Source organism: Acomys russatus, chromosome 23, assembly GCF_903995435.1.
Source record: "Acomys russatus chromosome 23, mAcoRus1.1, whole genome shotgun sequence".
NCBI classification, from domain to species: domain Eukaryota; kingdom Metazoa; phylum Chordata; class Mammalia; order Rodentia; family Muridae; genus Acomys; species Acomys russatus.
Window position 1 is genome coordinate 8,815,513 of NC_067159.1, and position 13,221 is coordinate 8,828,733.

The 13,221-nt window shown below is 50.5% G+C and overlaps 1 protein-coding gene across 2 annotated transcripts in view; it reads left to right on the plus strand.

Annotated features, from left to right (window-relative positions):
• The first annotated feature begins 1,580 nt into the window (after nucleotides 1-1,580).
• The window catches only part of Inka2 (inka box actin regulator 2), a 12,855-nt gene continuing 1,214 nt past the window's right edge, over nucleotides 1,581-13,221 (plus strand). The window contains exon 1 of one of the 2 annotated variants that reach the window (XM_051165845.1): nucleotides 1,581-1,889. In XM_051165845.1, the coding sequence (XP_051021802.1) occupies nucleotides 1,833-1,889 (57 nt within the window). In that variant the 5' untranslated portion in view covers nucleotides 1,581-1,832. Of the gene's footprint in view, nucleotides 1,890-2,457; nucleotides 2,586-13,221 lie in introns of those variants that run through there. The other variant, XM_051165843.1, reaches the window with a different exon arrangement.

The following is a 13,221-nucleotide window of genomic DNA, read 5'->3' on the forward strand; positions in this document are numbered from 1 at the left end:
AGGTTTGTAAGAACTATGACATGTAGACTCACATAGGTTTAAATGAGAAGCAGAGAAAGTGTGTGCATTGTCAGTAGTGCCAGGTTCTTGTCAAGAGATCAGCCTGCTTTTTCTGGGGTTTCAGCCGTAGCCAGTACCCTAAATTCCAAGGATGCTCAATGCCCAGATTTCAGGGATGGAGAAAACCAGATCTGCACGCTTTACCGAGAGAGCTCTTTGCAACCAGCTGCTATTCTGCAGGCTGGATGTTTAAGTCTGGAAAAAAACAAAAACAAAAACAAAAACAAAACCAGGGCTCTTCCGGGTAGGGAATCCATCTCCACTCTCCAGGAGGGTCCGCTGGAGGAGGAAAGGAGTATCAGAGCCTTGATGCTGCTCTGACCCGCAGGGCAGACTCATGGCCCATCAAAGGAGAAACTGAACTCCCATTTTTGGTCGTGCCCCCCTCCTCCCCTCCCACCAATTCCCTCCCCCACTGTAAACTTCTTAAACAGATTCACAAAACCGTTCAGTCTAATTCTGAGTGACAGGAGTTCTGCACCAACCCCCTCAATTTTTCGCAGAAGTGATCTTGGCTGACACCAAATGAATACCCACAGTTGTCTGCCTTCTCTCCTTTGGGGCCTTCTCTTGTGTCCGTCCTTTTGGGTCTGTCCCACACAGGCCACCAAAATCTTGCCAGGGGCAAACTTTCCCCTATTAATTATCTTGGAATAACGCATAGCAAATTGCCCTAATTACTCTTGGGCTCTGCCACACCACCCCTGGTGGGCCCAAGAGGTAAGGTTTTGTTTTGTTTTGTTTTGTTTTTTTTCTCACCAAGGGCTACTCAAGTCGGGGTTGAGTCTGCTTAGGCAGTCTCCAGTTGGGTTAGCCCACAGAAGCGCCCCGGTCTGTCTTGTAGGAGTTGGCGCACCTTGGGTACTAGGGAGATGCCTGTCGCTACAATCAGCATCTTCAAGCCTTCAGCCTCCCCAGTCCAAGGCCAGCGCTAGGGAGTTCTGGGGAGGGAAAGGCCTATCTCTCCACTCCCTGCATACTGCCCTGAAAGCAGCCAGCCCCCAAGACCCCATTTTAAAATCTTCCATTAAAACTTGCTCTCCGAAAAAAAAAAATTGTTCTTATTTACTTGTTTGTCTCACGGTTCCTTCTCCTCGACAGGAAAAGCGCTGGAAGGTTGAGATCTTGTCTCTCTTACTCGGTATCTTCAGGTGTACCTCCTTACAGTGGACACAGTCGACCACCCCTTGGGCTAACATCTAGCGGAAGCCGCTTCCTTCTGCGGGCGAGGAGTGGGCGGGGAGGAGATGAAGTGGAGCCGCGCTTCCAGGACCCTCTATAGAAAGTGAAGGCTTCCGACTGCAGAGGGACAGCAGAGGGGAGATTTTTCAGTTCAGTTAAAATTAAACACTGTGACCCTCTCTCCTGCCTAAGCCGGAAGCCTAGTTCTCTCCTCTAAAACTCCTTTGTTATAGATCAGACACTTCACTGGGGGCGTTGGCAGTTCTACTGCCCCACAGAGCCCAGAACCTAGCCAAGACCTCCGCTGGTCCCTGAGTTGTTGCTGCTGGCGGCTACAACGCCGGTGACAGACCTACTCTGGTCGCCCGGCCCGCGCCCCTGAAGCCACAATTCTCATTGGCCGAAGATACCCCTTCTGAGTTTTCATTGGCTGCTGCACTTTTCCTCCGCCCCTACCCCGGGCAGCGAGCGGCAGGGGACACTGCTTTAAGTCCCCAAGCTGGAGCAGAGGCTCAGCTCTGCGCAGCTAGGGGCGCGGAGCGCCCAGAGAACCCTACTTTCTCGTGAGCCCCAGCCCGGCAAATGAGCGAATGTGGAAGGAGAGCAGGGACATGGACTGCTATCTGCGTCGCCTCAAACAGGAGCTGGTAAGAGCCAAGCGGGAGCCGGGGGACAGGGAGGATTGCTCCACTCAGACCTAGGTACCTGGCCTGCGCCCCCCGCCCCCCGCGCTCCGTGCACCAGGCGGGCGCGGAGAGGAGAGGAGAAGAGAGAGGATGCCAACTGGTAGGCAGAGGTTAGGGCTATCGCTCAGAGGCAAGAAACTTTGGCAAAGATTTCTGACGAGATACGAACAACTAACAGGGAGTCAGAGCAGCCAACCAAGCTGAATGTGACAGAACAACCGAAGAAAAGAGGGCACACCCAGAGAGGACAGGAATACAGATGGAGGAAGGCTCAATTGCCCAGAGTTGCAGGAGCGACAGGCACAGGCAGCGACTGCTGGTGCTCCGGTATTGGGCTCCTGCAGCCTGTGGACAGATCGCTGCCCTGGCCAGGAGGTCAGGCTGGAACTGCTTGCTCGCGGGGAGCTGGCACCGCCCGTGGGGGCCCCCCAGCTCTTCTGGGTTTGGCAAAGCTGGCGCGGCTGCGGGGGCAGGCTTGGCCGGCTGTCTGCCCGGGCTTGTCTGCCAGCAGGGAGGGGGGTGGCAGCTGTAATGACGGGGGAGGAGGGGTACTGCCTGGCAGATCGCGGAGCAGGAGTTGTGGAGGCCCGGCCAGATGTCAGGTCTGGGCTTGGGAAGTGTGCTGGGAGTGTGCTGCAGGCCCCCGGGGTGCTGAGGGTGAGTATGCTATCCTGGGGTGGGGGAATGAATCACTAAAGAGGGAAAAATGACTGCTGAAGCTGTGTTAGGGAGGCCAGGTTGGTTTCATTCTGTCTCTGTCTGTCTGTGTGTCTGTGTGTCTGTATGTCTGTGTGTCTGTGTGTCTGTGTGTCTGTCTGTCTGTCTCTCTCTCTCTCTCTCTCTCTCTCTCTCTCTCTCTCTCTCTCTCTCTCTCACACACACACACACACACACACACCTCTACCTCCACCCCCTCACCTTTAGTGTTCCTTTAGAACCAGCATTCAGGCAGATAGGTAGGCACATGCGTCTTTTCTCCGCCCCACCCATCCCTTCTTCATCTAGACTTTCTAAGCTTTCCCCTCTCACTCTGTCTCTCAGTCTCTCTTTCAGTTTATCCCTCATGGCATGCCTCGCTTTGCTCCCCTCTTCTTTCCTCTCTTCAGAATCAGGCCACCTAGGCACCCAACAGCAGACCTGGTTCCAGAGAGTTGCCCAGCTCAGGTCTCTTAAGATCCCAAGATAGCCTCTCTCTGCTCCCATCTGCAGAGGCCCCACTCTGCCTGCTCCTGCCCTGCACTACGGACAGGCTTTTGGCGGTAGTAGGGTAGAGAGATGAGGTGGATATAGCAGGCGTTCTCACTGATGCTCCCTGACCCAAGGTGCACAGGCACTATTCCCGCCTGTCCCAGTCTAAGTCTGCCTTTTCGGGTTACTGTTCACTTCTGTAGTCCTTCCTCCCGAGCTCTTTCTGTATGATGCACAGATAGGAAAGTAACTGGGCTCCCGAAACACTTTTCTGGTGAGAGCCAAAGGGTCCATTGCTGTTCTTTGGCACCATGCCCTGTACCTTATCACTTTTCATATACATGTCGAGCTAGTTCGGGATAGTGGTCCTGGCCCATCAATATCCCATGCTCATGTTCCCACCTCACGTGGCCTGTACCAGAAGGGCAATGGCTGAGGACCAACGCCCATGGTGAGAAAAGACTCTAACCATCTTCATTTTTTTTTTTGGCCTGGAACCTGGGACCATGCCACCTACATCAGAATCAGCATCGATAGAGGGTTTGTGGGTGTTCTTGGCATGGGAATGAATTTTCTAAATCTTACTGATTTGCATTTTTAACGTCACTCTAGGTGGGAGGTAGTGAGGGGAGGAAGACAGTCTGTGGATGTCAAGAGAATTAAAAAAAAAAAAAAAAAAAAAAAAACTGCACTGAGCTGAGCTTCCCAGAGTTTGATCTGCAAACCCCCACCAAGGTCTTGGGCCCTTGTGCCTGGGAGAAGGAAAGAGAGAGACTAAAGTCACCGCTCCCCATCAGCTTTCATTTGGCCCTTTGTCTGAGCATCTCCAGCCTTTCACTGTGTTGGAGAGGAAGCCAAGTGCCTGGCCTGGGGCCCAGAATGACACTCAGATGGGGGAGTTCTTCACCCACCCACCCCCGTGCTACTCTGCTCTTTCCCCAGTGGCAGCTTATTGAAGACAGTTCTAGAGAAGTGATAGGCAGCTATCTGCATCTCATCTCCCCCACCACCACCACCACCACCACCGCACATCAGTGTTTAAGTAGCAAGGCTGAATCTCTGTGCCTCAGTATCCCCAATTGGAGCAAAGAGGAAAGCAAAGTGCTGCTAGCCTGGGCCCACCCCTGAGCTGCCTTCCTCCATGGACTGACTCTAGGGGATTGAATTCCATGTAGCTTGGCTGTGGAGGGATGGGGAACTTTGGGCATCTTTATTCTCTGGGATGGTAGTGAGGCTTTCACACTGTAGTTGGTTCACTCCAGACAGGATCTCCAGTGCCATCCAAGAGGACTGTATATTTTCTGATTCTTGCCCAGGAACACCTCATGTAATTCTGATTAAAGTCTACATTTGCCTATTTCATTAAATTCCCGTCAAGAATGTTGTTCAGGTACTGTGGGATAAAGCTGTTGGAGAAGGTGACCTTAATAGGTCATGAAAGTCTCTTTGTCCAGGGTGTTCTGTGTCCCCTCTTATATCCAGTCTCTTCCTTGGCACTGAAATTCAACCAAGGAGAGAGTTGTTCCTGAAAATGCAAGGTAGCCAAACAGCCAAATTTCCTGAAGCAAAAACCTTGCACTGAAAAAAACAAAAACAAAACAAAACAAAATTCAGGAGAGAGGCTGAATCTGTCAGAGACCCAGGACTCAATGAAGTTGATCACCAGAGTCTGGTCCTTTCTCCTTGCCTGAAAGGGGAGGAGGGTTGAGTTTCAGGAATGAAATGTGGCTGAAAAAGTAGCAGCAGCTGACACCCTTCTTAGTTGGGGGTGGGGGTGGGGCCTGTGACAAGGTCCAGCATTTCCCCTTTTCCCTCCAGCTGCCCCGAAGAGGGGCCTGCCTGAGTACAGGCCTTGGGACCAGCTGTTCCTTGCACACGGCTTCCATGTGGGGTTCCAACAAATGTATAGACACGGGCACACTGGGGAAACAGACAGAGGATGCCCGTAGACCACTCCTTGTTAGTTCAGATTAATTCTGAAAATACGAATGCACATAGAGTTTGGATGGCCAGAGCTCCTGAAGGTCAGACACAACTGGGGAGACTAACTGGAGGAGGGGGCAGTTAGAAGAGGACATGATGAAATGTCTCTCCTAGTTAAGGGCTGGGGAAGCAAACAAGGGATTTCTCTCTCGAAGGCTGGTGAACGTCCTTTCAGGGAACTTGTATTCCCAGAAGGCAATTAATTCTTTAGTCACTAGTGGCTACAAGTTTAGCATGTCCTAAGGAATGGGGCCTAAAAGCAAAATAAGGAGAAAAGAAGAGTGTGAAAAAAGTTACGACTGGAGCTTTCAAGTCTTGAGCAAAAAAGCAATTTTTTTTCTCCTCCAGAGGAAGAAAGAGAGCTTCTGGGTCAGGTAGTCTAGGGTCCATAGGGACATACAATTTGGGGTCCTGTCAACTTGAACCCAAATCTTGACCCTGTCTGACCCTGGCATTAGTGCCTTTTCTCATCTTTAGCATGGATTGTTAAAGATACCTATTTCATGTGGTTTCTGTAGAGAGTAAAGGACAAAGCAAGCAAAATCTGGCCTTGAGCTTGAGAGTCTCCTGCCCTTAGCCTTCCAAGGACAGGACTAAGGTGTGCGCCACCAGACCCAGTCTTTGATAAACTTGATGCTGACCTTATCAGAGTCAGACAGGTTTGCTGAGCTCATAATGGTTTAAGTTACTGACCAGACACCAGCACTGTGGATACAAATAAAAACAGACCTGGACTTGGTCTTAAGGGAGGGTACAGTTATTTAATAGAAAATATAACATATATGGATATTGATATTAAAATACCGGGGCTGATGTTGCGACTCGGTACAGAGCGCTTGCCTAGTATGTATGAAATCCTGTGTTCAATCTTCAGTGCTGAAAAAAAAAAGTTAGTATACCAAACACCTAACACTGTCCAACTGCTAAAGCAACCCCAAAGGTTGTGTTTTTACTATTGTCTTCTCTGTCTCTCATTTGTGTGTGTGTGTGTGTGTGTGTGTGTGTGTGTGTGTGTGTTTACTGTTTTGACACAGAGTTTCACTACCTAAGTTTACCTAGACTGCCTGAGATTATAGGTGTGAGCCACTATGCCAAGCTTTATTTTCATTTCTAAACCAAGAGAACAGAGACTGGAGAAGTTTAGGTGATGTGGCCAAGGTCATACAGATGACAAGTGGTGAGGGTTGGATTCAGACCTAGACAGAGGACCACAGAGCTGCTGCTGTTCCTATCTGCTCAGTGGGATATGCAAAGATGTGCAGAGATGGGGTAGTATATGCTCTGAAAGGGGCGTGCTTCAGTGCTCTGAGAAAGGAGAAGCAACATCCAGCTGTGTGATACAAGTGTTCTGTTGTGGAGAGACAGCACACACATGACACCTTGGGTGACCCATGAGGACTTGCGCGAGGGTATAAACAGTATTCCAGGCACATAAGTGAAACACAGGCAGATGACACAGAGGCCGAAGTCCTGGGGGTGTCTGAAGACCAACTTGAGTTTGCTGGACCGCAGACTATAGCAGGGAAATGACGGGTGATAGGCTGAGATGGAGGCCTTGAGTGTCGTGCCGAAGACTGGCTTTTCCCCCTGTGCACGGCAGAGCGGCATAGTCGGAGCTGTATGTCCTGAGACCTGGGATGCTGCATGAGAGGGGAAGATGCAAACGAGGAAGGGACATGACTTAGGAGAGGTCGGAAAAGAGTATGATGGTCTGAACTAGGAAGGGGGGAAAAAAAAAGCAGGGAACTTCTTCCGGTTCCTTGGTTGACTGCAGGAGCGAAGGGCTGACGCTGTCAGAGGAAAGAGGACTGGCTAAGGCTGAGAGGCCAGCCTTTCAGAGCAGGCGATATTGGGCCTCTCTCCCCATCTGCCTATTGCCTGACCGTGTGACCCCCCCCCCCAGGAGATGGTTCACTTGGGAAAGCAGGCTCATCATTTCTCCCTCCTTCACTTCCTCCTCTCTTTACCCTCCCCTCCCCCCTCCTGCAGCTCTTGGCAGAGTCTCCATGTTACCTTCCTGTTGAAAGTTCTAGCCAAGAGTCAAGAAGGTCCCTATTCACTGAGCTGGAGAATGGGTCACTTGGCAAAAGTGGGGCTTTTCCCATTTCCGGCCCAGAACCTCCTCCTGGCTTCCCCAGGGGTTGAAAGGAACTGTGTGGGGATTTTGTGAGTAATGGGGTGGGGAAGAGAGGCAAGGCACACTGCCAAGTCCATGGGCAAAGCTGAGCCTGTGTCAAAGGATTTCGGCTGAGCTCCGAGAGGGCGTGAGATGGATGGAAGGCGGGCACAGCTGCAGGATCAGTCAGGGGGCCCAAGGCAGGACTTGGGAAGGGAGCCGAGGATGTTGGCATCTCCCAAGTCCTCTCCTCCCACACCACAAAGGGCCCAGCCAGTGCCGATGGGAGGGTCGGCCCATAGACAGCTGACCCCAGAACCCCTTCCTGCTCTGTGACTCAGGATGGAGGGACCTGCTGGCCAATGGCAGGTAGTTATTACTTCCTCTTAGGACCTTGTAGTGGAGAGGAACAGAGCTGGGGCTGGGAGGCCCTCTGACCGTGGTCTCACACTCCTCTCCTCATCTCATGGTAACTCTTTCATCCACTTCCTATTGACTGGCCTGGCTTCCCACAGCACTCCGTGAAACTAACTGGTCTGTGGTATCAGTGAAGCCCACTGGTCTACAGGAAGGCGGCCAGTCTTGGCATCCCAGTTCTTCCACCAAAAAGCCTTAGAACAGGAGTGGGGGTGCAGATACACTTACAGCTACCACCAGTTGATGGCTTGTGCTGTACTTATTATGCAAATTCCTTTGTAAACGCATCAGCTATAACAATAACAGGACTACATTTAGATAAAATATTAAATAGGAGTTTAAATCATTTGACCATACAGTGAATATAGTGAAGGCTAGAAAAAGGATGTATGGGTTAATAGTGGCTCTAGCAAAGATGATCTGAGGGGAATCCTTAACTTCCTAATCCATCAAGTGGGGCTTCTTCCTCCTGCCTAGGCAGCCACTCAGAGCAATAGCTGTGCTCAGCAATGCAAAGCAGAGGGCACATACCCTACACAGGAAGGTTGAGATATCAACCCTCTTGCAGCTCTGAGATACTAGGTGGTCACAAGTTCACAACCTAAAGAACACAGGTGAATCTGCCCAATGACAAGTGCCAAGGTCATCAGTTTAGGGCCATATGAGGTCCCCAGACTACAGCATGGGACTCTTGACCACACCAAGAAGGCTAGATTGTAGCTAAAGAGACTAAAATTTAATATGCAGAAAATGTATAGGATAAAAATAAGAATCTTAGGAAAGGCAGGAGGTAAGCGAACTGGGGGTTGATATGAGGGCAAAGGTGGGGGTGAGGAAATCTTTAAGCCTTTCTCAAAGAGATTCCATTGGCATATGCTTAAGGACTTTGCATTTGGTGGCATATAGCTGCAGGGGAGACAGGGCTGTTGGAGCCATATCTACCCAGATGAGATCTTCTGAGGATGTCACCAGTTGACTCCTAAGAGCCAGTAGGGCATGACTTGATTCTTGCAGCTGTGAGATACTAAGAGACCTCCAGCATGGAGATAGGTACTCAGAGCTATTTATTTCTGGCTGTCTAAGCTAACCCCGCTCCTTTGCTCTCACCTCACACTGCTCCCTTCCTCCCTCTCTGGTCCTAAGACAAGAGAAACCCTGGGATCCCAGATGGTCCCACACTCTGAGTGAAGAGCACTGCACAGCCTCTGGCTCTTTCTCCACGGATGACATCATTCCCTTGGGGTTGGTGGGAAATGTCCTCTTGGCTCCCCTCACAGTCATGGCCCAGAGGATGCTCCTGTTTCCACTGCCCTTGCCCTCACAGCTTCCCACAGCTTCCTTCTATTCCCATCCCCCCTCATAGCTGCCTTCTCTTTAGTGTCGGCATGTCCTCTCCCTGCGGCTGGGCTCCTGGAAGTCAGTGTGAGAGGTCAGGAGGAAGTGGGGCGTGGGGTGTGTGTGTGTGTGGAGGGGCTTCCCCTTTCTCCCTTCCTCGGCCTGAGTAAGGCAGGGTTGGGAAATAAGGGGGTGGACAAAAGAGGTGTTCTCCTTGGTCAGACCACATATGATACAGGGAATCCTAGCATCAAGTGTGAAGATTCACCAAAGAAGAAAGATTCTGAAAGCTTGCTGGAAGTCTTGACAGCCAGCCTGCGCTTGATGATTTCTTTAGGCTATGTAGATACCTATTACCTCATCTAAGCTGCACAGTAGCTATTGAGGCTGGGACCATTATTTCTATTATTTGAAAGAACAGAGGAAGAGAGCTGCCAATGAACTTCAGTTGTTTGAGTGCCTGCCTACTACAAAGCCCTGAGCTCAGTTCCCAGCACTGCATAACACCGGGCATGAAGGGCAGCACTTGCAGGGGGTGGGGCTGGGGCTGGGGGTGTGGAAGCAGAAGGATGAGATTTTCAATATCGTTCCCCAGTGAATTTGAGGCCAATGGAGAAATTGAGCTGGATGTGATAGCCCATCCCAATAATGCCTACGCTTGGGAAGCTGAGGCAGGAGAATTGTGAGTGTGAGGCCGAGATGGGCTGCATAGCAGGAAGAAAATAGAACAAATCAGCAAATAACACCAATATTCCATAGAAAATTTAAACTACAGCTACTCCATGACAGCCCTGGAATTTGAACCCCATTCCTTTCATTTCTAGACCCCAAGTTTTGAACTAATAGAGGATATTTTCAATATGGATACAATTTCAGTCCTTGTTTTCTTAAAAAGGAGCCTCTGTCTTATGGACAACCCTGAATTTATACATCACCCCCCGCCACACACACACATGCATTCTTCCTGGAAAACTACAAAATGTCAGCATTATTTCTTATGGATTTTTCCACACTGGAGGAGACTGAATAGGGTCATTTCATCCCGCCCACTACCTCTGGCCTGACTGCCTTCCTCCTCCTGGATGAAAGCCTACCAGCCTAGACTCCTTGTGGCTTCGTGAATTGAAACTTGGGAAATGGGCCTGCCTCGCTCTCTGTCTAGCAAGAGACTTCCGATAGCAAACAGTCTAGAGGGATGATGTGGGGAGGGGTACCAGCAGTCTCATTTACGGTTTCTGAGTGTCATACAAAGTGTCAGGTGGGTTCTGGGGTGATCCAGTGACGGGCAGATCTCAGTCTCCACCTTTAAACAGTCACTACTCAGTAAATACGAGCAACTGAGCATTTAAGCCGAGGAAGATGTGGGCCCAGTACAGAAGTAGGACTTTGGGGGCATGTACCTCAAGGATCTAAGAGGGCTCCCTGACAGGAGCACAGTGGGGACATGCATGAGACGTGGATTCAAACTCCAGGAACTACAGTTTCCATCATGGGTCTCAACAAGAGCTCATACTCGTTTGGAGACCTGTGATACTTGAGTTTTGCCAATAGAGAGACACGGAGTGAGGCAAAGGGATGGAGATACGCATCTGGAAGAGACGAGACTCAGGAGTCTGGAGTCTGGAGATCCGGAGGGGGCTTCTGCAGCATTTCCCAGCAAGGAAGAAAAGGAGCAAGGCATGCTGGGGGGCGGGGGTGGATGGGGTTCCATCCTGGGGTGGGGAGGGGGGTTCCATCGCAGGGGAGGAATAAGTTAGAGAGGAAAAAAGAGTGTCTGGACAGCGGTTCCAGGTGGTAGACAGTCCGTTGTGGGGTAGGGATGGAGAGGGCAGTTGGGGGGGGGTGCAATTTGCCAGGAAGAAGCTGATCTGGGTCTGCACCCTAGAGTGTCTAACTCCATCCTGGGCTATAGCAGGAGCAGAGTCGGGACCAGGACCACCAATGGCAGGGTACAGCTTCTCTCTGTCTTCCCGGCCACTGGGGCAGGGCCACCACTCCTGTCACTCAAATGGCTCCTACATGCCCCAGCAATATCCCATGACTGCCAGCCTGTGTCACGTCTTTCCCTGTCTCAGGAAAGTGCACAAAGCAAGGACAATCTCGGCAGCCCAGCAAAGGCCTCCTAGCCCTCGGGGGCTGACCGTCCTCCACTGACCTTTAGTGCTGCCGGCTCAAGGGAGCTTGGGTTGATCTCTCCCTCCCCGGCCAGGGTTGGCAGGAGATTTAACCTAGAAGCCAGAGATGGCCAGCTGACAGCCCACACTGCAGTGCCTCTGTGTTCCCCTCTATTTTGGCCCCCAACTCCCCATGCTTTGGGCTTGGCTCTGGGCATTAAGACAAGCCTGGGAGGTAAGATGATCCCATGGGTCTCTGGGGGGCTTAAAAACAGATGGTTCCCGCACAGAGGCTCACTGTGAGTAACTTGATCAGGATGTGGGGAGGGAGCTGGCAGGCCTAAGGCAGCTTGGCCACAGGGGCTAAGAACTCTGTGAATGTTATCAGAGGCCTCTCCTCCCCAGCCTCCAAGTGGGGCCCTCACCCAAGTCACATCAGCCCCTCAGCCCCTTCCAGATGGTACCTAGGGCATGGGGTTAGGGGTATTGGCCCCAGAATCCCTGCTTCTGGCAGGGCTACACCAGAGCCAGCAAGGCTGAGAAGGCAGGAAGAATGCTGGAGCCAAGCATGAGGAAACAGGTGCTTGAGGAGGAGGGGGTGGGGGCTGAGCAGGGCTGGACAGGGGCTTCTGGCACAAAGGAGTCCCCTGGCCTGTCTCTCCTGACCAGTCATATGGATAAGCCTCAGGCCTACGCTTTCTCTGTAGCAGCCCTTTCTCTTCCCCTCTCTACTGTTCCATAGAGACCACAGTAGCCTTCAAGTGTGGTCCCGCTGCTCAGCCATCTGCAGGCAATGGTTGCTAGTTGAGACAGACCCGGCCTTGAATCCTGGCTCTATGGCACTGCATGGCTTCAGGTCCCTTCCTTTCCTCCTGTTGCAGCTTACTCACTTGCTGACGTGAGAATAACAACCTTCTAGGGTTCATAGAAATTGAATGAGATGGGACACCTACTGTGTGCAGCATGAATCCTGTTACACAGTAAAGACTTTCAAATGTTTACTGCCACCCTTATCCACCAGGGAGCAATGACACAGATAGGACAAAAGCATGGCTACTATCATTCCTTTTAAAAATTTTTATATTTTATGTATATGAGTATTTTGCCTGCATGTGGGTCTATGCACCATATATGTGTAGTGCCTGAGGGAGACAGAAGGAGGCATCAGATCCCCCAGGAACTGGAGTTACATATGATTTTGAGCTGCAGTGTGGGTACTAGGAATTGAATGTGGGTCCTCTGGAAGAACAGCAAGTGCCCTTAGCCTCCAAGCCATCTTTTTAGTCACACTAGTACCACTTTGTACACCCTCAGACTAAACTAAATCATTATGAGCCTCAGTGTCCTGAGATGGAAGTAATAATAGTCACAGTTTCAAAGAGTGGTTGACAGGATTAAAATATGGTAATTTATTAATATAAACTGACATATACATACATTTATGTGTTTATACACACACACACACACACACACACACACACACACACACACACACACCCCAAGTAACCTACCAAACACATAAAATTCCAGTCCCCAACTTAATGATTTTTGGACAAGGCATACCCATAAAGTCATTCTAGCTTTCTCCATTTGTTTGTTTGAGACAGTCTCACTCTACGGCTTAGGCTTGTCTGGAACTTAACTACATATCCCAGGATGTCCTTAATCTCAAAGTAATTCTCCTGCCCTGATGCCTTTATGCTGTACTTCCAAGCTAGTGCTGGGAATACAGGTGTGAACCACCATGACTGTCTGTCTATTCCAGTTTTGTTTTTGTTTTGTTTTTTGCCGTGTGTGTGTGTGTGTGTGTGTGTGTGTGTGTGTGTGTGTGTGTGTGTGTTCCTGGATGCTAGCATCCAGGGCAGCGCAGTTATGAAGTCAATAGTCATTATCATGCAATAGGCTTTGTACTGGATTGGTTTTCTATCTGTAGGCTAATATATAAGGTCTGAGTACTTTGACGGATAATTTCAGCGTACCATGGGTCTAGCAGGCGGTGGAACATCTGAACAGCTTTTAGGACAGTGCCTGTCTTGGTTAGCTCAGTGCCCTTTATGTTCTTTCTTTTCTCTAGCAGTGGCAGTGTTCCCGTTCCTCCTCTCTCGACATGTCTGCCCTGTAGCAGACGGTATAGGTGAAG